This window comes from Ylistrum balloti, unplaced genomic scaffold (genome assembly GCF_031769215.1).
Source record: "Ylistrum balloti isolate Yb309-2 unplaced genomic scaffold, AGI_CSIRO_Ybal_v1 Utg371222, whole genome shotgun sequence".
In the NCBI taxonomy this organism is placed as follows: Eukaryota; Metazoa; Mollusca; class Bivalvia; order Pectinida; family Pectinidae; genus Ylistrum; species Ylistrum balloti.
The window spans coordinates 242,020-268,867 of NW_026782662.1; the positions used below are offsets into that span (position 1 = coordinate 242,020).

A 26,848-nucleotide genomic window follows, 5' to 3' on the forward strand; every position below is an offset into this window, starting at 1 on the left:
GTTATGAAGTTTTCCTGAACAGGTAACACATCTGTCAAGTCCTTCAGCTTTATCTTTAGATATGTTAATGGATGAGATGATTTCTTCAAATAACAAGATATTTATCGACAATTTCGATCACACAGCTTAGTATGCTTCACCAGCCGCTTACTTTGACCTTGCAGCATAACAAGCACGGAAAAGTTAGTTGTGTATAATTTGCGTAATAATATTCAATTTTCGACTGTGAATGGTCCATTTCTACGTAGTAACTTTCCCCAACCTATGTGATTAATTGTCGCAATCGATCTGATATTCAAGACCGTGTTCCAAATATTATGATTACTGTATCATATGTTGACACTCATAATTTCGATTTTTTGAAAAGTGAAAGGGATCAGAATATAAACGCATTTGACGTTCTTTAAATTTAAAAAATCGAAAATTACGAAATTTATTTTATTTGGAAGTGGTCTTACGCACCTTCCCAATTAATTTTTGACATTCACTTTAAGTGAGCATTATCTTCCTCGTTCGTCTCCTATCTTCCGACATTACAGACCTTTAGCAACACTAAAGAGTCCTAAAAATGCAGCTTCATTCAACGTTTGCTCTGTTGTATCTTATTCTAAATTTGTACTGAAAACCGCCCTTCACAAGTGTGTCTTGTCTACAATCCTTGCATGAGAGAATTTTGAGCTATGTAGGTTGGTTAACACAATCAGAAAAACTGAAGACCTCATCATTGGAGAATTGCTTACTCCTTTGTGTTTCGTGAAGGATTGTACATACGACACACAAAAAGTACATTTCAATACATATTTATATTTAGATTCATTTGAGCCAAATGAAGAATTCAAAAACATCATACAGCTAATTCACTCGTCTAAGAATCATACGGCCTGAAAATGAGGAGGCGACTGAAGCTTATAATTTCCATACAGTACACTAATTTTACAACCCATTGCATTTCCTGTTCTTCTCCATGAACAGCTTTGTAAGTATATCGTTTGTCCTAAATTCGTTTAATTGTTTTTGTAGTAGATGATTACTTTTGTTACCAAGTTGGTATTATTGAATTGCTTTATATTGTAAAGCTTCAAGGGAAACATGCTCATCAATTATGAACGATGTTCGAAAGGTTTCTTGCAATTATTATCAAATTTCAAAATAAAAAAGGTAAATATTCAGAAAAAAAAATTCTCACTGGTAAAACATATATCAACTATCAAATAATCTCACCAGTTACAAATTAAATTTACATTGGCTTGAATGTCACGCACGTTATGTCTATAACATTGACCTTCTGATACATATCGTAGTGTTGGCATTGGTAAACCCTTGAATTTTAAATTCACCATAAGGTCGAAGATGGCTTGAGATAAAATGAATTTGCGACAGACAAAAATAGAAGAGATATGATGTAATGTTAAAGAATGAATGCGCCCTGTTTTAATAGCTGGGTGGCATTTTAGAATTGTCGACAGTTTGATAGAATTGCAGCAGAATTAATTGGAAGATATGAGGGTTGTTGGTTGAAGTGGAAGGCTCATCAGATGATTAAGATTGTGAAACGAAAGGGTAGTTTTCATCTAACGAAGAAAGGAAACGAGGCAAAATTTATTTAACATGAAAGGGTTTTCTAGGAAGAGAAAGTGAGGTTCTCCAAAGAATAGGAGTGGATTAATTTCAAAGAGTGAATCAGTTTATGCTTGTTGGTAGGTAAATTATACATTTTGCAAATTCTAGCATTTTTTTATGTGGAGATGATCAAACATATCCTGGTATGTAAATCTGAAAAAAAAGGTTTTTTTTATTCATTTAATTGATATACTTTCAGATAAGACCTACCATTATTCTGGATCAAACTGGGCTAATTATGAAAACAACAAGAAAATACCAACATATCAACGGAATCATAATCCAAACTCATATTTAGTACAACGAGACTCTTGATAAAACGAAAATAAGACCAGGTGTTACGGAAGTATAAGCGTCATCTGTTTCATCGAAAACACCCGTCATGTAAATCTTTGTCAAATAAAATATGTCACATTCCCAAATGAGAACAAGGTAAACAACAACTTAGCCAATAGATATACTAACGAGCATCAAACACGTCCAGCTTCCTATCGCATACGGAAATAAAATATTTTCCAATGAAATAATGAGATGGTACCATTTCTTAATAGTCTATTGACGTAGATAATTTGATCTTTGTGTTGTCAGGAGTTTTATGCAGTGTTGCCTGAGATATAACCATGTCCTGCTACTTCACGTCGTACATGCCTTTATTAAAGGGGTGTCCTGATAAAGTGGTGAACAGCTCGCATTTGGAATCAGATTATCCTGTAATGGACAATGACATATTCATAGAACTACGAATGCTGCGCTGGAGTCGTAAAATGATATTGATATAGCTAAGCTTGATTTATTGAAATACTCATTGGAAATCGATCAAATACCGAGGATGTGCATCTAATCGCTAGGTGCGTGTTCGTTTGATACAGAAGACTCGGAGCCAACTTGGTATAGTTGAGTACCACTGACCCTGAATTGACCAGGTACATGTACAATATCAACTCATTATTCCAGAATCATTATTCCAGTATGATTCCGACATCACAACTTATTAACCTGTGACAATCTACAATGACCTTGTGTAAAGTCTCGTGATATCTTCTCATACAGCTCCGAGATATCGGGTGATTTCTGTGTTTCAATCGTAGTCAGGATGAAGCACACGCAGATGTCATGACAAAGTCAATGATGAGTTTTATCTCTCGATCGACGTCATAGATTTGTCCAGCTTGTGCTCAGGCGGTTAAGTCGTTGTACAAACCACTCAGAAAATATAGAAAGATGACTTGTCGAATTGTGCTGAAGACATATCTGTCCCGATGTTTAAAACCACGATGTTAATTAACTTTTCTTTAGATCGAGGTTTTAATAACTTATCTCAGTAAGGATGTTGCTCATGATTTTTCTCCACATTGAAACATTGGAAACATTGGAGATGTGTCTTTTAATGAGAAGGCGTACACACTGTAATATTAATCTTACTATTTGTTTAAATGCTAGTTAAAGATTGTTTATCATGTATATAACGATTTCAGATTTGTTGTGTTTTACCGTCATAGTTGTATAACCGGAAACGGTCCTTGGGAAAACATAAATTGACTGTCACATATACAATAAGCATTGTTGGCACCACAAACTCTACAAGCTAGGAGAAGAATCGGAAAGAAAATATCTGCTATCAGGAAATCTACCCAATAAGACAATACGGACAAAACCACTCTGTAGGAAGTCGGCTTCGGGAAGTGTATGCATGATTGGGTGAAATTGGGTTTCACTATAGCGATCTCCTCCTAGACATTGTTATGGTAGCTGTCACTGCTAGCTGATATAGAGTTGGATGACTACATTCGTCTCTCGCCAAAATAATTGTAAGTAAGGTTGTCCGTCTTCATTACTATTTGTATACAATGTCAGTGTAGCGATATTTGTGATTGAGTCAATCCACTTGTTCATCACACCCTGTTAATCTTTTATGTATTCAATGAGAATTGATCAGTTTACTCGGATTCGTTTTAGAGAGAATATGTGTCCGTTGCACATGTATACCATTTGATTTCCCTTGATGTAATCATATTAGCCCAATAGGGCAGATAATGGGCCAGATCGTGCCACTAGGGCAGACTGGTCTAGTCTCGCTCGAGCTGTCCAGATCAGTATAGAGAGGTGTTGTAGTGATCACGGTGCAATCATCTGAGAGACATTTTAGTCGCTACCACAGGGTCAATAAATCCACTTGAGTAATAACTCTCCCGATTTCCACTGAAGATGTATCGATTATTCTAAAACCATTAAGTAGGTTTTTGATTCAAAGTAACCTTGATCCGAGATCAGGAAGTAAAGGGAAATTATCTGACTTCCGGTATAACAACGCCGTAAAACATGCATCTAAAACAAGACGAAAATGCCAACATGTCAACAGAATCAACATCTAAATACAAATAAAATTAAGAAAGAGCGAAATATGAAAAAAACAAAAAGCAACAAAAAAAAAAAAACAAAAAACAAAAAAAGAATCACACTGCGCCTCCTGAAATAGTGTAAGCAGAATAGCACGATGTGTTTCTGATGAATAAGCGTCTTCTGCTTCATCCACGACCCCCGCCATGTTAGCAGTCAATGACTAATTTGATATTCCAGCCATAGACAAGTTGTTAATTACAGATAAGTACATATATGTAACAAATGCACATGTCATTTAGCGAATGTCGAAACTAAGGTTTAGAAACCCGAAGTACACACGTAATGAAAACTCAAATCTACAATTGACAATATCAGATTTTATACATGTACACATTGTCAGAGACCAAACTCTTCCATGTATATGACAGAATCACAGTATTGTAGGAAAATACCCATTTCAAATCTGTGTTCGAAGTGCGCAAGCTTGGCTAGCTCCGTGTTCCTTATTTTCTGTTTCCTCTCCTTAGAAACAACGATTCCTTTGCATGACGTATTGATTGGTTGAGTAGTCGCACGTTCGTCTAAAAGATTGGGTTAAGTGTAATTGATGTACTCCACGTGAGAGGTCACACACTTTTAGATTGTTTATCCAATTTGTGCGACAGCTCCTTATTATGTTTGATGGAACATTAGTATTTTGTGTTTAGTATCTTCAAGCTTTATGATCTAATGTAGTCACATGGGAGGTTTGTTGTAATATTCTATTCTATTATGTTATTTATCCTTACTTTATTGTAGTTGTTATAAGTATATAACCCCCACCAAAAAACCCATAAAAAAACAAACAAACAAAAAAAACAATAATAATAATAATAAAACAAAAAAAAAAAAACCAAAAAAAAAAAAAAAAACAAAAAAACAAAAAACCAAAAAAAAAACAAAAACAACAAAAAAAAAAAAAAAAACAAAGAAAACAAAAACAAAAAACAATGAAAGAAACAAAACCAAAAAAAGTGATACAAGATAATGTGTAAACTAGTTTACATCTAGTTATGATCGACATAAGACGAGATTGGGGATGTTTATACACCATAGATGACCTAACAAGAAATATCAATGTTTGGATAGTCACCTTGCTTGATGCATTCATATATACGATATCTTTAATTACATTATCATAACTATTCTTACATCATGATCATAGGATGAAAATCTACTTACGTTAATGCTTAATATATTCAACAGATATATGAACATGATTTCATGAAAGCATCGGAATAGCAACATACTCAAAAAATGGAAATGTAATCTCGATATTTTTTTATTATTTTATAATAAAATAATCTCTGTAGATTTGACCATATTAAGATTATAATATCTTATATATATATATATATATATATATATATAATTTGGGTCATACATCACATCTATGGCAACTATTTGGCATTCGTCATATAAACCTACAAAGTTTGACAGTATAAAACGTATACATACACTGCGTCATTATCTACTGAGAACCAAACTGGAAAACACATGATAAAGATTTAATCAACCTGTCAACAGAATTATAATCCAAACTCAATTTCAATAAAACTATGGCAAAATATGAACAAAAGAAAGATTTACACCGATACTCCTGAAATAAGCTAGGATAATACGGTCAGGTGTTCCAGAAGAGTAAGCGTCCTTTTCTTCACCCGCCATGTATATCTGTAATGTCACGTTTCCAAATGAAAATAACAGAAGCAACAAGGCAAACTAACGAATAATCAAACACGTCCAGCTTGATATCGCACAGCGAAATAAAATATTTCTTAACGAGATCAATTAATTATAATTTGATTAGTTTTGGAAACGATTACTAACGAATATTGGGATATCGATAAGGAAGTGGATCCTAAATAAGCAAAATCCTAAATAAGCAAAATCGCAGAGTCAAACTAATAGAATAATAAGTGAAAGTAATTGTACAAAATGACACCAGAAGTAATGCTGTTTTACACAAGGACGGTGCTGTTCAAATGTCACAGTCATTTATAGCTTATATCTCTAACATCCATCATTACATACGTATGTTGAAAAATCGTTTAAACTACATATCAAATCAGCCATTCCTAACAAGCACCTGTAACTTGAGTAGGATGTAAGAACCGTTCAACAGTCAGTTTATTGTCAAATAAATAGGAGAGTCTGGCAGTCTAATTGTACATTTACTCGTCTGAAAATATGTCATAGATGGATTTCCATGGCACGATTCTGATCTTTAGAACGAGTATAACATTTCGATAACGCCTTTGATAAGCCGCCAATTTATTTTAAACAGTAGGCATAAGATGTCAATCAGTTAGACAGAGTGGTAGAATGGGCGAGAAATGTCGAGAGTTAACTACCAAATACAACAACGACTAGACTACCGACAATAACGACAATCTACAAGTGTGACGAATATGAAACTATCACTATGGTAACATATGAGAGGTCGTTGTGGAAAAAATTACCTATAGGATATTCCCACATTAATCCAGACGAAGATGTGCCCTACAGATATCACGGATTTCACTGCCAATTTTATGAAAAAAAGATGTATGTTATTACAACGGCAAATATTATGGGCAAATTGGGTGAAATCATTGTCAAATCCTGACATCAGGAGGCTATGAAGATGATCCATTTTAGGTCATCTGCCCAGAAAGGTCAGGATGATCTATTGTTATTGTGTTTCATCAGTCGTCTAACGCCGTCCACGGCGCGTCAATATTTCTTCTCAAGTTCAACCAGAGAGGTTCAGCTGAGAAAATTGGCTGAAATGATCTTGAGATGATCCTGACAAATCGTTGTTATTTTTTGGGCCAGTCGAAATCCAATATGGCCACCATATGATCGCCATTTTGAAAAACACAATGCCACTGAGCTAAAATTACTGGGGATATGGCTATCATGGTTTTCCCTGGACAACACCTACTTTAAACCTCAGGTAATTGTCTAAACCAAATGTCTTCAGTTTTCGAGTCCAATATGTTGCCATTTAGAGAACGCTGTTGCCATTAAACTAAAAATTTAATGGAATGTCGAGAAACTGAAATGGGGAGTGTTTAGGAGTGTCCCAACTTTTTAAACATTTAATTAATTGTCACATTACTAATACCGTAGCTATGTTATATATTGGTTGTACAAAAAGACACGCAAGTCATTTAGTACAAATTTAGGTAAGATATTGTAGAGCCAAACAATGAATTAAAGTTAATCATACTTCTGTTGTGTCCTTCCATGACTCGTCAGTAATGCTAGGGCCTAAATTTTGAAGCTTATGTGGCGGCAGAAGAAAATCAAAAGTGATTGAAAGAAAAGTCAAAATCTGGACTGAGACAGGCAGCAGCCCTATAATTAAATTTATATATTGGATTACTTTAGAACGACGTCAAGTACATGTGTATACTCTTAACCGTACCACAATTAGAGAATGAATTAAAATGAAGCATGCAGGTTACAGCAAACATCGAGGACTTGAAGTCCACCAGCTGTGTCTACCACCTGCCATCTCAAACATTGTATACCAGACAAAAGTGTTTAACATCCATCAATAATTTAGAGCTAGATAGAGCAGAGCAAAACAATGAATTGAACTGCTTCATACAGCTGTTTGGTCCTTTCATGATTCGTTAGTGATACGTAGGGCCTATATGGAACAACGTCAAGTACATGTGTTCATTCTGAACCATGCCACAATTCGAACGAATGAAAACATGACATGCAGGTTACGGCAAACCTCGGGGACTTAAAGTCTACTGGTAGTGTGTATAACCTGCAATCTCAAAGAACGTACCAAAGTGCATAGCATCATTTCATACAAATTAAAGTAGAGGCGAACAATTACTTTATTTCTTAGATAGGTCTTTAAAGTCGCAGGAACGTTAACGTCTATAACCTTCTTGTGTAGAATACGTTTTTCCCTATTTTTAGAAATATGGAAAGAATATACACAGTATATATTTACCACTATTTAAGCATGGCGTTTCAAGATAATGCGTAGTTATACTAAGAGACTGTTAACATCGCATTCGGCTGCGAGATAGGGAAAAAAACTTTTGGATCGTATTCCCTCTACTATAGTGTGAAAAACTTTCTATCTTACCAACCTATTTTGAAAACTACCGTCTGAACTAACTATCATAACTAACCATTAGAACTCTTTTATCAAACCTTATACGACACCTTCTAATACACCTGATTCGCGCTAAAATTACTCCAGACAGTTTGTTATTTAAGCCGGACATAAGGGCTGAGTGGGAGGGGGCTTATTTTCTAATCTCTAGTCTTCTCTCTAGAGAATGAACGTAATTACATCGACACAAAATCACCTTCTTCGAAATTGGAAATTTGGTACAAAACTCCTTCGGACAACAGCCCATCAACATGCTGTATTGATGAGAAGTGTGTACACCCATTGGATCTAAAGCAAATGTGGATCAGATGTCATTGTATAATATAGTAAAGCAGGTAATTTTATATCTTGGGTGAACATTCGTAAATAGTGGTAGATTCTAAGGACGAGTAAGTTCCCACTTCCCTAATTTTCCTCGCATGGGTAATAACAATAAGCAAAAGTAGCGATCAACAGCATCGTGATTCAAACTCAAAATCGATACTTGAACGAGAGCAAAATACGGTCAAAGGAAAGACAAACACTTGTAAGCTTTAAAAGCAGAAGTAGAATAGGACCTGGTGTTTCGGAGCGTAAACGTATCCAATATTCTTCACGAAAAGCCCAGTAATGTCAAGTTCTCAAAATGTCAACCTGGTTTATAACAACGAAACCAGCAGACATACTATTTAGCATTGAAAGTGAATTTCACAAGATTTGATTGAGAACTCAACATTTGGCTCCAAGCCTGGTGTAAGCTGATAACGAATTGGTCTATCCCAACATCGTGGGGGTATGCTATTCTTTACACACTGTATACATATACACTTTTAAGTAAATGATACAATTTCAAATTTACAATTGACGATTCGTACTTGGATGGCTGTCTGCCTTTAAAACCTATTAGTTAAACTTATTGATTCTTAGTTTTATGGTATCTCTCGCGAGGATTCATTTCGGATCCGAAACAATAATAACACAAGCAAAAAAAAAAAAAAAAAAAACATTTATCAATCGTCTGCTGGGTGTTGGTCTGATAAAGACTGGGTTTCTCAAAGTTCAATCTATTCAAATAACAAAGCGATAAGCTTAAATCCAATGCAATCCTCTTCCACTGAAGATACTGCTCTTAAAATTTCTGTTCATCATGTTTTGAAATACAAACCGTTCTTGATAGTGATTTTGGAATTAAGAAATTAATTGGATGGTCACCTCCAATCATAGCGAATCTAGTGTTCTTTTATATCAAATGGATGCTAATTAGATAAGAGTCTTTATTTGATTCTTTGATGGTAACTAATAGTGGGCATTGACAACATCTTGGAGTCAATTTTATTTTTCATTTTTTCACTCAGATGCAACATGGTGGTCAAGCCATATTAATGAAATTTAGAAATCAGTAATGAAAAATGATGTTTTAAGAAAATTTAGGTAATTAGTGAATCATGATTGTCTATTAAAGATTTGAAAAATATTGGTTTAATTTGTTCTACAATATGCAAGCGTTGTTTGGGATAGATGTTCTCCAACCGATTCGGGAAAGTTAGGGTAGACCGAGCAAAGTACAGCAAGAATAATAACAGGACTACCTTATTGTCCTTGTGATGCTTGTGATGAATCTCTATATTTGGAAACAGAATTTGAACTTCTTTCTGAATTACAGTTATATGTAAGATGAACAATATATCATCCCTAAGATGTCTATTTGGTTCTACTATAGGAAAAATAAATTCTTATGCACTAAGAGATAAAAATGACTTCCGAATGATAAACCTTAGACTTTGAATCTTTCATGAATATATTCTCTCTCTCTCTCTCTCTCTCTCTCTCTCTCTCTCTCTCTCTCTCTCTCTCTCTCTCTCTCTCTCTCTCTCTCTCTCTCTCTCTCTCTCTCTCTCTCTCTCTCTCTCTCTCTCTCTCTCTCTCTCTCTCTCTCTCTCTCTCTCTCTCTCTCTCTCTACAGTCACAGCCAAGAATATTTTTAAAAAAATCGATATCAAATTTTAATTCAGCTACATCAAATATTTATTTCCTTCCATCACAGGAACGGTGATAGAAAGTTTAATATTATCCATACTAGACATATATAGCAGTCCTCTCACGAATGACTTATTCCACGATAACTTAGCTCATGATGCTGTTTGTCTTAAATTTCGATATAAATGTGAGAACACTTATCACTTATTCTTGGAATGTTTATCCATACATTTATACTCAAGGAGAAATGCTTCAAATTCTAAATTTTAATCTCAGAACTCCTGAAAATCTAAATTTCGTGTTATTTCGCTGTGAAAATTTGTCTGTGGTTGGAAATTCACATATATTAAGAAATGTATGTATTTGTTTTAGATCCAGCGGGGAATGGGGTCCTATTACAATCCATCTGACTTATGTATACTTATTTGTACTTTTAACTCATTACAGATTTCTGTAATATTGGGAGTAAAACACTTAACTTGCGTTCAATACTTTAATTCCCTTGGGTTGGAATTTGTTTTTTGTTTTTTGTTTTTTTGTTTTGTTTTGTTTTGTTTTTTTTTTTTTGTTTTTTTTTTTAATGGAATAAGTTTTAATTAAAATTCTGAACACATTTAAATATTTCTGTTTTTATTAATTTTTATAAACGGCACATTTTCGAAATCTTTCAATATTTGCTTGGAAAGAAAGAAATTCATTACAATTCTATGTTTCGCATGCTATACTTAAGTCACAATGGCTTCCACAAAGATACCAGTAAATAGTACATTATTAACGATGCTGTATTACAAAATGGAAACTATTCGTAAACCATACAACTTATCCAAGAAATTCCCTGCTGATGGCTGTTATGTTAATATCAATAACACAATCACAGGTTTTACACCATAAATATCAACTTTTACCATACAAGTATTAGATTAATACTTTAAATCAGAAGACTTGACAACATTAATTACAATACATTAAATGTATTTCAAGGGCTTGTCAAATACGATATAATTTGATACGCCATAGAAAGGTTATTGTACTTAATTTTGTCATAACATTTCGAGCTGTTTATAAAGACTTGACGGTGAGGTGACGTATTCATAACGTTGTGGTTAGGTGTATTTTTCGAAATCTAGATGTTATATCCGGGTGGCACTTATCTTATAAAAAGTCTTATAAAATATATATACAGATTTTTAGACATCACAGAAACCATATCTGCACAGCATTATATCGGAAGATGAGACGCTGCAAGTAGAGCACATTTGAAAATGTGTATGTACACGCACATGCTTATGAATAATAACGGAATTATCAAATGAAGATATACAAATCGATTTTGAACACAAGTCAGATTGCCTGTCATTTACGCCATATTTGGCTCCTCAAACCACAATGTTTGACTTTTTTGCAAATTTTAAATTGTAAAGATATTGCAACAAATGACTAATAATTCTAAGAAAAAAATAATCAATTATTCCAAGTACTGAACGTAAGAACACTAAACACATCATCTTGAAGTATGCGATACTGGCATAGATAATATTCGTTACTTGTTGGTTAAGATGTAAGGACAATAACGTAATTATCAAATATTATATTTTGAATATTATAGTATTCTTCACGTTGTATGTTTGTCAGACAAAGTAATGTATAAAAGCGTTATTCTGATGCAGTTCAATGACTTGGTCCAAGCTTCGAAGAATCATTAAGTGCTGCCCTGATTTCTTAAAATGGCCGTCTGATAGATCTTCAGTAAAACGGTTTACCTGACCGAATTCTTCACGATCTACAACATATTAACACGCTTTTCTGGATGAACTGTTTGCCTAATCGTGCATGTGCTCATTCTCATTGCTGTTTAACCTGTGACATTCGTATCGTCAGGCTTTTCATGTGTAAAGGGATTACTTTGGAGACGAAATCATACACATACCTGATGGACTGAAAATTTGTAGATCATTCTCAATAGATCAAAGAATGTTAATGTTCGTCCGCTGATTAATGTGAGCGTATCTTAGGTCTGTAGAACCGACTAGTTCCGATAACTGCTCTATTACATCAGCATATGCTAACATTACAGAGCAGTTTATGTTTGTCTATTAACTGAAAACACGCATGTTTAGAACGTACATGTTAAGAGTGTCTATCTCGATAGATCCTACAACTGGTCGGAAACGTTTACATTAGATTTTAAACAAAGCATGAAATTCAGAAGAGATACCAACTTGCAAATGAGATCATTCCTCGAAGTCAATATATGCTCAGAAGAAAAAAACTATCAAAGAAAATATTTGATTAAACAAGACTTGTTTTTTTCAGAATGACGTGTCATTTTCTTCGTAATTCTAGGTCAAATTGAAAGCGTGCATTGTTCTCCACGCGGATATTGGGTAGTAATGATAAAAATACTGCGCTTATTGCAGAGAGTCAATTTCAGTTCATCATTCGAACACATTAATTTCAAGATATTTCAGTATTATCGCTTAAAGTGTTGCCTATTACTCGAACGTTAACGAACTAATTTTTTGATACTTTGAAATTGTTACCATCGTTTGCAATGAACCAACAATGTCATTTATGTCTGATATTAAGCAATATGTTTTTTTGAAAATTTCATTCGTATGGTTCAATTTGATCAAATTTCAAGAAAAGCATACAAATAGTTTTTTTCCGTGAATAGCCCTTAACGAGGTGATCATAAAAATGTCGATTAGCCCCTTATTAGTTACATGATTATAAGCGATTAGTATTGTTACATAGTATTTAGAATGAGGTTCATGCCACACATCGTTAGATTCAGTAGAACGCGTTCCATTCCGTTAAATGAAGATTAAGATGGCGACATCATAGCGTTGCGTGATTCGGTTCTCCAGATTACCTGTTTCGCTAATTGAATAACGTTGTCATTAGTCGCTATCAGCACCTGAGGTCGTAACAGCAGAGGTAGTCTTTCCCTCAAAGGAAACTTGTCCTTTAAGATGTGTCGATAACAGCGATTGATTAAGGCTACCAATGCGTGAACAATTTGCAGTTTAAATACACAGTTATTTGTGTGCCCTGGGCGTGTACAAATTTACAATCTAAATACAATGTAATTTGTGTTCTTTTGATATGAAAAAAATAACAGTCATCATGGTGAAAACGATTTATTTTCTAGATTCAAAGTTTTATGTGAACAATCAACATTTCCAAATCGACAAAACAACAAGAAGAAAAAACCAACATGTCAAAGAAGTTTTTGTTTAAACAATTAATAATCCTAAAACAATGTTATTTTGTGTTCGTTCGGCTTGAACAAGGTGATTCTATAAACGATGTTGTTTTTGAGTGAACAATTTTATAAGCTTCATGCACTGTTTATTGCATTCGCTCGGCTTGAACAAGTTAAATATATATGCAATGCTGTTTGTGAGTGAACAATTTATAAGCTTAACGCTCTGTTAATTGTATTTGCTTGGAGTTTGTGTACTCTCAATGTTTCGTAAACAAATTACATTCTATATTCAGTTAATTTTATTCTCAGAATGAATGATTTTTACAAGTTGAAAGTAATGCATTTTGTATGAGCGACTTACATCCTTTTTATGTGATTCGAATTTCGTCTCAAAACTTTATGTAACAAGCTCTTTACATTATTACAATATAACCACTAGATGCAACAGCTTAAGACTGTACAAAAACTCACCAGGACCACTGTTACAGAGGGAAAATATAGTAAACGAATGGCGGATTCATGGAACCCCCGAAATTTGTCATTTAAGCTTGAACTTTGAATACTTTCAAAGATCTCTTAAATACGCGCTGGCACAACGTCTCATTGGGATTTAACCCTAGTTTTTACACTGCGCAACCAAATAACAGCGAGTTAATAGAATGAAATGAGCCAGAATTAGCTAGCCATCGACTTCTGAGGAGGGGTAACAGGTCATAGCATTGGAATCGATGGTAATGAATTCTTAGTCTGCCGTGGTAGTGTACTTTTTTCTTTCAGATGGTCATTAGAATAACAGTAATTAGTGTAATGTTCAATAAAAATCATAATAAATGAGAGATAACACGTCTGATTCATTACGTTTATAAAACCTTGCTCGATGTTACGAGTTTTCTAAACCCGTCTCAATCAACTCTGTGTCAATTTAATATCACATCTCTTCCGCTAATGTATAACTGTGTCCTCCATCATTGTCAGTTCACTCGCAAATAACCAACGACATTGCGTCTTATTACAACTCACACTCGGGACTATTTGTCTGACTTACTCAAATTTAATGTCTTTTTCTGCAAAAGTGGAAGCGACGTGTCACACCTCACACAGATTTAATCTTTGGGCAGAGTCAACTGGGTGATATTTTGTAGCTCGGCAGTCACATACAATTCATTTGGGTTTTTGTTTTTTCTTAAAACGATACAATCAGTTGAAATGATGTTAATTTTAAAGACAACATTTATTCTTAAAAACTATATCAAATTTCTTTTTTTGGGAAATGGTATCAATGCAGCCGACGAAAATCACTTTTGTTAAATGCAAAAACATCAGTAAAGACACACGTTCTCTGTTAAGCTTCCTGTCCTTGAAGTGTTAACTAATACTATTTCAAAATGTCGCTCTAGACATAGAAGTGTTAGGCAAGAGAAATGCTTGACAGTTTTTACCAGGGTGAAACTGCCTTTAATGGAACCAACAGGTATCAAACCCATAATCCGATCTGGCAGTTTATCACCCAGATATCTCAAAGAGGCTCACGCACTAGTTCTGATAGTAGAACCTGTTACCTAACAGATGGCCCTCGTCAGTTTTCAATAGAACACGCATTCCTTGATTATCGTTATTTCTAGAGGATGACCTTACCAAGTAATTCCTTCTTTTCAAATGTAATGCAACAATTTATTATAACCGATTAATCCATAATCCAGATAGCATCCGGTTCATGAGGTACATTGTGCAATGCCTCTGGCTACTGTACCCGATCGTTTTTATCATGGATGGAAAGGATCAAACTTTCAAATCTGATTCATAATGACTCATTTTTTTCTGAAGGCAAATACATGCTTCTTCAGATATCCGTTTTGTCGACATGTTTTGGATTGTAAATTAGATTTATAGACCCTGGAGGTAAATATGTCACTAAATGTTCCCTTTTGGCTCCAACTTCCGGTAACGTTTCAAGTCCAATAACGAAAAACAAGCTGGTATATAAAGTGCAGTCGTCACTAAACTCCAGACTAAATGAAACATGACGTCAATTGCTCCTGACAAAAGCCGGTATCGCATTAGTTTGAAATTTCATTTTTTTATCCGCTTTCTAATTCTTTTCTATTTTTCTAATTTCTGTGAGAGTAATTTGAATGTCAAATGCTTTGACAAGATTTAGCATTTGATTTTCGCAGTACATTAGGTGAAGCTGTCCCTGCACGTCATCAAGAGGCGTGGGGATATGATTTGGGACAGATTTCTTCCAAATACATCCACGTCCTTGATTGGTCGAAACTATTACCTATTATAGCCAATCCAGGCTGACAATACACGTCACTTCTCTTCTGCATACTCATTTCATCATCAGCTGATTCACGGCAGCAAAGAATGAATACAGTCTACAGACGTGATTAACACGTCCATTTCAAGCAGATAAGTTGACATGGAACATGTTCGTGTAGGACATAAGATTTACAAAATATGAGGATCAAGCGTAAATATGGGGTTCATCCTCCGATCGCCTTGGACATTCCTCAGTCGCCTCCTAGGTTTAACATTATGGCTTTAAGTATCACTTCTAGAAGGAAGGACGAAGCAACTGTATAATGTAGTCTGATTCACTGTTTGGCTCAACTGTATCTTATCCAAACTTGTATTAAATGGTGCTATCAATTTGTGTGTCTTTTGTACAATCTTGGTTGTCGATTTATTTATCCAACACGTCTTATCAGGTCGATACAGCATCTTAGTGTAACAATAACAGTTGTAGTCACAGCAAAGTTGACATGTAAATATTCCGACGCAAATACAAAGATGCAAAACATTAACTTTATTTTTGTCAGTAATTACAATGTGTGTTATAGTGCCATAACACCAACTGCTTAAACAGTCTGTGTCTAAGTGGCTTTAACAATGTACTTTAATCATGAAGGTGTAAACAGTGAGTTTTATGAATTCAAATTAATTACAGGCAGAGGTAAATGATTCCATATCCTAACCTTTGCTATGACGTCATATTTTTTTTTACATGGGCGTGGTACTCATAGTTCTTCCCACAAGTGAATTAACACACTCTGATACGTAAAGTGTAGCGTAATTGAATCTACTATTTTGTCACGTGTTTTACAAACTGATTCCTCAGCTTCACCCTTAACCTCAGCCTCAGCCCCAGGCCGTGTTAATGTGCACCAATCAGCGTCTTACAATTAGTGACGCACGTTACGGGTTTCATTGCATGAAAGTAACGGCTTTTTTCAATGTATTGCTTAATTTTGTCGTTGTTGCTAAAAAAAATACTGCCAGAAAACATGCAAACCCGTGATAATAGCAAGGGTTGTAGTGTTATGTAACTGCTTCGATAGCGAGACCGACTATTAAAGTAACCAAATAAGGAAATATTGGCCTAAAGTCATCCTTCTCATATGTCCAGTTTGTATGACATTGCCCTGCTGATGAACGAGATGAGCACACTTCGTCTAGCTCCTATTAATTCTTCATCATTTATTAAATGCTAATAATTGTTTGTATGGACACGTAAATTGAATCACCGGTATAAAAAAGCGTAACGAGAATACCGTTATTTGATACCAACACGCCTGAGACTACAGAGGCGTATATCCACGAATTATGTCAGTGGATCTACATATGATAAAAAATACTTACTAAAACTGACTGCTGAGGAGACCCATCCTCAATACTCTCGGAGTTACAACCACTTTCGCTCTCTGCACCCCTGCAACATGTCATGGCAAAATTGAAGGTTCCATGTGCGACACCTTGTGGACATGTGAAAAATACTAGTTTGATCTTTTGATGTATTTAAAACGAATCTCGAGGTCGCATAACAGTATATTGTTGTGGCTTTGAAGTTTGGTGTCGCTCCTTTGTAATCTTCCAAAGGAGTGTCTCAGTCTATGATTGGCCTTTTTCCCCCCCTGGAACCAATCAAATAACTTCGCTTGTGCCTTCAATTTTGCTATGGCATGTTCCACATGTGCAGAGAGTGAAAGTGATCGTAACTTCTTCAGTTTCGAGGATGGAGATGGCCCTACTCCACATAGTAGACGCAAAGAACGAATGATTAAACTAAAAAAAGATAGAGTGAATGAAAGTAAGACTGGCATTTCACACATATGCTCAATAGTGCGGAACTCAGGCTTCTAACTGTCAATAATTTAGATTAAACTTAGTATCATGTACTACCAGTTCTGGTTGAGTTTTTTATACAGGAAATAAAGAATCAGGAACGTCTTAATTTCAAACTCCTTAACTATGGATTATACAATACGGTAAGTTCAAAGTAGTTTAACCTTTTCTAGTGTAAATAATTAAAAGTTCAGTACACCCAACACTAAATTGCATCACAACCATAAATAGGCGAAGAGTTTTTTGTATTGAACGTAGATATAGAAATACATTTATCTTCTATCAAGCTGATAGATCTATTTAAACAAACCTGTGATCAGCAGCTAAAGATCCTATTTCGTTTTAGGTAAAGCGATATGATGTTTTACTTGTGGGCACAAAAGACGCACAGTAACATACATAGTAATACACAGTGTGATACATAGTAACATACACAGTAATACACACAGTGATACACAGTAACATACATAGTAATACACAGTGTGATACATAGTAACATACACAGTAATACACATAGTGATACATAGTAACATACAAAGGAAACCACATGGTGATACAAAGTAACATGCATAGTAATACACAGTAACATACCTAGTGATACACATAGTAATACACATAGTTATACACAGTAACATACATAGTAATACACACAGTGATACACAGTAATACACATAGTGATACACACAGTAATACACAGTAACATACATAGTAACACACATAGTGATACACATAGTCATACACAGTAACATACATAGTAACCCACATAGTGACTCACAGTTATACACACAGTGATACACAGTAACATACATAGTGATACACATAGTCATACACAGTAACATACATAGTAATACACATAGTGATACAGATAGTGATACACAGTAACATACACAGTAACATACATAGTAATACACATAGTGATACACATAGTAATACACAGTAACATACAAAGTGATACACATTAACATACATAGTGAAACACATAGTCATACACAGTAACATACATAGCAATACACAAAGTGATACACATATTGATAGAAACGTTGAAAATATATTCTCTTTCGTGCTTTGATATAATTTTTTCATTCAAAATGAGCAATGCAGACAAAAACATTGGGATATCTTGCCATTAAAAATAATTTCCGTGATCGTGTCCATTGTGTGTATAGGGCTTTTATAGTTTGCTCTTAGTTGGCCACTTGTGATGATTTCCCTCTCTCTGTTGTGAATATTCTGTTTCTGTATAGTAACATCCCTGTTTTGTAGCCCTTAAAAATACATTTTTATCGTAATGATTAACGGTTCGACAAAATTGCGAGAAACAATATTGTTATTTAAAAACCGTTAAATTGGTACAGGTATTTGCATTTGAAAATAGAAGTATTACAAAGGTTATGTTCTCAACGTTTCAACTTTACGTGATCAAAGTGCAAAGGCCTTGGACATTCCCGAAGACTTTAAATGCCAATGTGTTCTTAATTCCACTTGTTATAAATGCTTTTATAAACGTTTGTGTGTTCAAGGGTATGACTGATTTTAAGGTCATGTGATCGAAAGTCACGGACACATAAAATCGCGAACCATAATGTCATTTTGCTCAAAGTAAAGCGTCAAGGATTCCGAGTCAAAAATCGTTGACATTTCTTAACGCATTCAATGTCATTTTCATCAAAACCGCCTTTTTTTAATCCACTTTAATGTTTTAGTAAGGATGCAGAGATAAAATTTGCAAAATGGCAATGCCAAATGTCTTTGGCACTTCAAAAAACCGAAAATGTCAATTTCCTTTAAAGCCATTTCAAGGCCAGAAGGTCAAAGATCAATTGTCGCCAGCAAAACATTTGTCACCAGAAAACATACAACAACAATTATCCACAGAACCATCAACGTTTAGTTTAGGCAGGTGCACTTGTAAGTCATAATGAATGCTGTGAATCTTGGTTTTGCAAAATTTAAATGTCATGTGGTCAAAACTGTTAAATGGGTGCAATATAATTTAAAAGTTCAGTAGAACAATGATTTTCGCTGTATATTTGTATAGTTTATAATATCTTGCCTAAGACAATTTGACATTTTCGGTTTTTTGTGAGTAAAGTGCATTTTTAAAAGTTAAAACATTTGAATGTTTTATAAATGAGAGTTATTAATTTTCCAGTACAGCATAAAACCTTAATGACGACGTTTTCCAGCCTTAGAGAGACTTTATCTACATTTAAATAACTATATACATATCAAAGTAGACATTATATTTTCAGGAAATGATGTGTGTTATCTGTCAACATTAAGGCAAATTTCACTAAATGCTTTTAGTATATTAAAAACTGAAGACAGTACTTGAAAATTAATGGAGAAATTTTGTGAAAGATTTGTGTCAGCTTGATATATGTATTAATTGTAGAGGTATGTTTTCCGGTCATGCTAGGAACAAGTATTTTATTACGATAAATACACTCCGCTTCAATTCAATCAGCATCCTTTGTTATTTGTGTTGTGGTTCTTGGTATTCCGTTTGGTATTGTCACATTTACAGTAAATTGAACTTGTGGTAATTTGTACCCCTGTAGGAGCACCTTTAGGAGCCCCTTTAAGACATCTTTAGGACCGTTTAGGACTTGTTATAACCAAGTCTTTTGCCATATGATAAGAATTCTCTGTATCAAATAGCGGAAAGATGCCTATCCGAGAGAAAAAAAGACGCCACAGAGAGAACCAAGGCGTTTTTTAAACTTCAATTTAGCGCCTTTCGTCTTTTGTCATTTCGCTTTGGTAGGTTTTCGTCTTTTCGTTTTTGCGAGTTTTCGTTTTTTCGTTATTTCGTTTTTTCGCCCGGCGTCTTTCCGAGGGCAATAAAGTGAAAATAAGAAATGACAGGTATAAGCCACCATACTTACATGAATTTTACACACTTTTCCCCTAATTTGCTCCCTATATAGGCCGTGCCTTTTCTCGGAAACTGGAAGAGCCTTCCCTAGTTTTAACGCTTTTTGCTTTTTGTTTCGAGTTAACAGGGGCAGTGATTAACACAACCCCGGCACGTACTGCTCTCATCTAGGTGTGTATTCATATCAGGCTTCGGGCAGTTGGAAATTGATTAAAAGCTCAGTTGACATCAATGTGTTGGAATTTTCAGACAGGGATCACTTTTTCAGACAAAAGATTATTCAGTCCTTGTTTTTATAAAGTTATTCCAGTGTTGAAATTTAGATAAACTTACTAAACAAGAATCTTTGTGCACCTAGGAGGTAATATAAGTATTTTATGTAATTACATTGATATATATATATATATATATTAAATATTTAGATATTATATTGACGCTTCTAATAACTTACTAGGATAATTTACAAATTTATTGAAATAAAATAAATATTAATATCAAGACCATTACAATAATATGTTTATCAAAACAAAACTTAAAACAGCCGTGTTTTACCAACAGATAGTAATGACATGTACATGTTCCTGTTATAACGATCCTTCTGAAGATGACGATAACTGACAGACACACGCATAGCACTGGGTTTAGAGAGATACAAATTGATGAAGTCTTATAGTCCACACCATGATATCATTGAGAAATATGCAATTTATTCGGGTGATATTGAGCGAGACATTACCAAAAAACAGAAGACGCATAGACTTCAGGAACGTCTGGTCAAATAAGTGTCGTTCCTTTTTTCAATAATCTCTAAGTAAGTCTTTCCCTGTTGTTGGTTTATAATAGCTACAACTATTACAATATTACGAAATCACCACACACATGCTGTTATATATGTATTACAGATACGACACTAGAACAATGTTTTAAGTGTAACAAACATGACACGAAAGTAATATTCTATAAGTGTAACAAGTACTTACTACAATAGTGTTAAAATATAGCAGACTGCACAATCGAAAAAGATCTTTAGGGTAACATACACGACACTAGTTCGCTTTTCATGAGAGCCAAGCTATACAATACTAGATCACTTTACATAAGTCGTAGAATATACAACATAAATATTCTAAAGCATAGAAAGGTGATATCCATGTCTTTTTGATCGCCAGATTTAATTCCATGGTATCACTGACGACTCCTTTAAGAACGAAACAGCTGTGTGATGGAGTTTGGTTTTATTTGGCTCAACAGTATCTTATTCTAAGGTGTGTGAAGGTGCTATTTACTGGTGTGAATTTTTGCAATCGTATATGCATAACGATTGTTAAATTAGTACCTTCTTGTTCCCTAGCCACTAAGATTTACAGTCACGTTATAAATGGCACCTGAAGACGGTTAGATGCTTTGCCCAACACCACAAGTAACTATCTATTGGGGAGTGTTTGCTTCCCCAAATGACAGATTGAATGGTAACTTTGGTTTGATAAGATTGTGAATTGGTTAGCTATAGAAATAGTATGAGGGCGACACGGAAATAGATCTGTTAGTTATGTATGACGTGTTTTAGAGAATACCGGCGGCGTTCAAGTCTTCCTTAGTAATAAATCATGTTCTTAATAGAACACGCCACCATTGAATGTTCTAGGTTTTTGCCATGATATAGGTAACAGTGCTGTTTATATGAAGATAATTGTGTTTGTCATTTTGTCACATGTTTCCGGTAGTGTATTTTGATTTCTCTGTCACAGACAATATATGACATTTCCTCTGAGCGTCTCACAAATACAATTCTGTTGTCCCGGATATTGGAGAAATAGCTAGAGGCAGACTTGACGTTTTCATTATCATTGATATCGTATATTGACAAACATACCACTTGAATCTCATGAGATTCAACCCGTCCACGACAAATCTGATTTCAAGATAATCATTTGTTGGCTGGAAAGGAAACGATTTTTGCATTCCTGTGAAATCATGGCCGCTGGCTTGGCGATATTCCTGGAAATCGGTGTCCAACAGTACAGTTTAATATAAGCCTAGAGAAAATGAAGGGTCATTTAACACGTACTGGTATATTATTGAACATAACGTATACCTTCACCCTCAGTATAACACTCTTTATAATGTTGAGTACAGACATCAAATATCGTTTTTTCTTAGACGTGTAAAAGCGCAATTCTAAATGCTATATTTTGGTCCACAGTCTAAACCCTATTCATTGATAACCGTTAGCAGTGAAAGTTGTCGCTTCGGATGCACCGAAAATCCAGAAGCGTCTTAGCAACAATGGGTGTGTAGGTAATATGCTAATATTGTCTTGGTTAACCATAGGTGAGTTTCCGAAATTCCCTCAACCACTTGGCGTAACGGCAGGCGTTTGTTGGAGCAATTTGTCTATTTGTTTGGCGGGTTTTGCGTCCACTCCAAAGGCCTTTTGATCATATAGTGTAAGGGCTTAAAGCGCACTTCTTGTATCGCTAGTGAACGTCAGTCATATTAACTCTGTTTATTTGGAACTACAAACTGACCAAAGAAAAGGTTCAATTTAATATACTTGTGATAATGTTATATAAACAACTTATCTATATTCTTTTGAATATGATTTGATTTTCTTGTTTTCCATGAGTGAAGAGTTCGTTTACAAAGTCTGAATTCCCTCACTATATATCTATATATGTGTATATTCATTTCTGAACAGAGTTTCTGTCTGTTGCATGTGTACATTAATGGTCTGATGGATCTGAACGAAAGAGTTTATATCATCCAATCAGAGTGATGCAGGACATCGTCTTTATTGCGTTTGTAACCCAAACCTTAGTGTTCATCAACGTGTGTCTGTGGTTACAAAGGGTTAAACTAATCTTCAAAACAACGACAACATTGTATAACAAATATATACGATGAACTGAATGTGTCGGTGCGGCTTATCAAAAGACTTCTTTGCTGCAACTGATGTTTTTTGGAGTGCATAATTCCGAATTCGGTGTTGTGATACATCGACAACATCTAACATCCTGTAGACTTCTCGCCTGTCAATGTTTCCGACTAGCAGAAATATATATAGAAAATAACTTATATAGTCAACTAAGAAACGTCAAGCAATGCAAGACTATAAAATATTTATCAAAGTTGGGTCACAGTCTAGCAGAAATATCGTACCAGCTGTGTCAGAGTCGAAAAATCAATGTATGTTACGAAATTTACTAACGCTAATAAGATCGACAATATTTTTGTAAAGCAATAACGCATGGCCGAATATTTTCATGAGAATGATATTTTCGCTATTTCCTGTGGTAGTAACATAATCGTGAAATTTCGATTCATAAAATAAGAAGACTCGTGCAAATTGTATTTGCGATGAAATAAAAGTGTTGTCATATCAGTACCTTCACTAGTCAACTTAACTATCCAAGAATATTTCAACAATCAAAATATGTTGGACGGATTATGTCCGATAAATGTTTTATTCTTTTTTTGATATCGTACGGGATCTTGTGTTTAAAGTACAGATCATTATCCCTGTATTTAATTATATTAGTGTTTGACGCAGAAATCAAACATCAGATACAAAAAGAAAGTTGACTTCTGGAGTTTATATTTGTGAACATATGCAGATATCATTTAATTTTAATATTCAATTAATTGAAATTTAATTGTCTCATTTTAATTGAAAATTACGCAAATTTTGAACCGCAAAAAATGGTAATGAAATTATTTTCAAAAGTACACCAATTATTATTGCTGGTACATGTAATGGTAGTAGATTCAGTACCCATATTGTCTAATACAAATCATCGCCTATAATAATGATGACACCTGAATTCCGGATTTCAACACGAATGTCAGCATTTTAGTTTTAGCTTGTCAGATTAGTCGTTGTTTGCCGTGGTTAGATAAATAATAAACATGGATCTGTTTATATCATGTGATTATTGATTTACGGATCTGTCGCGTATCCTTACCAAAGACATTTACTAATGCCTGTTTGTAGTACATAGTATGTACATGTGTACTGGCATGGTGATCTGCTACACCGTAAAAGGATTGGAAACCAAGTGATGAGTTTTAGCAATTTTGCCACGACAACGTGCTATGATTGTAACAATGATGTGAAAACTCATATTTGCACTGCCATCCGCTATATGTGAATTACCAGAGAAAAGACTTCCATAAAGTGATGAGTTTTAGCAATTTTGCCAAGACAATGTGCTATGATTGTAACAATGATGTGAAAACTCATATTTGCACTGCCATCCGCTATATGTGAATTACCAGAGAAAAGACTTCCATAAAGTGATGAGTTTTAGCAATTTTGCCAAGACAATGTGCTATGATTGTAACAATGATGTGAAAATTCATATTTGCACTGCCACCCGCAATATGTAAATTACCAGAGAAAAGACTCCCATAAAGCTGTGAAAATAATAGCATTCAGGTGTATTTGTTGGACTAGTTTATGCGAAGTAACCTGACCAACAGAATTGGGAACAGCGGAAGGGGAACCCCCATCATCACGGCATTAGGCCTACATTATTTTGCCTTCGGTTTCTAGCTACACGTCTATCATGTTAAAAAGATTGATATCTACCTATAGACTATGAAGTATAGTCCAAATCGGCGTTTTCTGTGGATAATGAGTACCTGAACGTTTATTTCTATCACAATCATTACATAGACTTACAGTTATATATAAACGGTTAATATTTGTATTTTGCTAGCTACTCTGTCAATGGACTTACCACTCTCGATATCAATGCGATCACACATAATCAGTTGACAGTAAAAGAATGGCCCGGTTACTAGTACCTCACTTAATTTTAAAACTGTACACACGTTGTTGGATGACTTTGAACGTATTTAATTTCGTCGTGGCTGGCCCGATGATATAGCAAATGACAAGTATTAACCATTACCGTTATCATCTCGTCTCTACGATCTTTTAACGAACACGCGCGAATTCCCAGAAAAGCTGTTAAATTTGTACTGCATTCCCCTACCTCCTCCATAGCCTAGTCAGTTATGACTTCAAGAAAATGTGACAAAGGTTAACTCAAAATCATGAGTATTGCTAAAACGGATCTATAGTGCATGAATCCCTCTAAGTATATATCTTAGATGTGTTAAACCTATCAACCTTCAGGTTAAATCTATTGAGTTTCCACCCCTTTCTGGCAAATGGATCGGGAATACTTTATTCCTACTCACCCAATGAGAACATAGTGTTAAGTATACTCAGTTCCGACCCCTTTAAGGCAAATGAATCGAGAATAAACGACAAGATTACGCTAACTTGCGACAAAGAATGACGGTTTTTTTTTTGTGTCGACAATGAAAGATAGTAAAATAACTCCGTTTTCGCTTTGTCTTCTATTAAAAAAAACTTAAATGATTTTCAGTATTCACAATACAAGTTTTATTGTGCATTACCAATTACAACAACCATGACGTTACACACCAGTTTCGAATTACGACAACCATGGCGGGTCACCAATCAGTTAATTAGGACAAGCACAACGTGTCACCCGCCAGTTAATTAGGACAAGCACGACGTGTCACCCGCCACTTAATCAGGACAAGCATGGCGTCAAATCTACCGGTTAATAACTAGGACAGGCATGGTTAGGCGATGCACATCACCAAACAATATAAATAAAGTGTCACTGTCCAGTTAATGACAAAAAAATACTTGGACATATTGATATATCTGATATATCAATGCTTTTCCATTTTGACAGGAAGCATCGGTGTGTATCTTTGAGAAGAAGATTGCTGACAAGCTCCATAAACCGAGGAGACGTGAGACAGTGACAGAAATACTACGACAAGGAGTCCAGCTTTTAGAGAAGTTCAAACACCCTCGGTTACTGGGTATCCTACATCCACTGGAGGAGAGTCAGTAAGTATTGACCAACTTTATACCTACCTTATAGGTAACAACTCGACCATACCTCAATACATGTCAAGTTGACAATAGATAGAATAATTGGCATTCTGTATATAATTTGTTCTTCTGGACTCTCTTTTGAAGGAACACTCATGTCAAAACCTTAAATATTCATCAACACAACCAAACCTTAAATATAGGTCAACACCACGAAATCTTCAATATTCATCAACACGACCAAACCTTAAATGTTCGTCAATACCACCAAACCTTAAATATTTGTCAACACAACCAAACCTTAAATATTGGTCAACACAACCAAAAGCTAAATATTGGTCAACACTAGCAAACCCTAAATATTGACCAACGAAATCAACTTTAAGTGTTCACCAACATCATAAATTATAAAATGTTGTCATTTTGAGCATACATTATTTTATTATTCAACTGCAATGGGACATGGAGTAGGTGGTATCACATGTACTTAAAAAACCTTTCAGGACATGAAGATATCACAGAGAGATTGTATCAGAAACTCTATTAGAGTTAGAGTGGAATTTTTTTTCTGATTCGAACCCAATAACATCACAACTCATAATACAAAAATCTTTCCTGATGACAAGATGTATTTCCCGGTGTCAGAGAACAGAAGACAGCCCGATTCCAAACTAT

The 26,848-nt window shown here is 34.8% G+C and overlaps 1 protein-coding gene across 1 annotated transcript in view; it reads left to right on the forward strand.

Annotated features, from left to right (window-relative positions):
- LOC132561515 (SCY1-like protein 2) overlaps positions 1-26,848 on the forward strand; it is an 86,702-nt gene that overhangs the window by 17,366 nt on the left and 42,488 nt on the right. Inside the window, exon 2 of the mRNA XM_060226214.1 lies at positions 26,028-26,188. Within this exon, the coding sequence (XP_060082197.1) occupies positions 26,028-26,188 (161 nt within the window). The remainder of the gene's footprint in view (positions 1-26,027; positions 26,189-26,848) is intronic.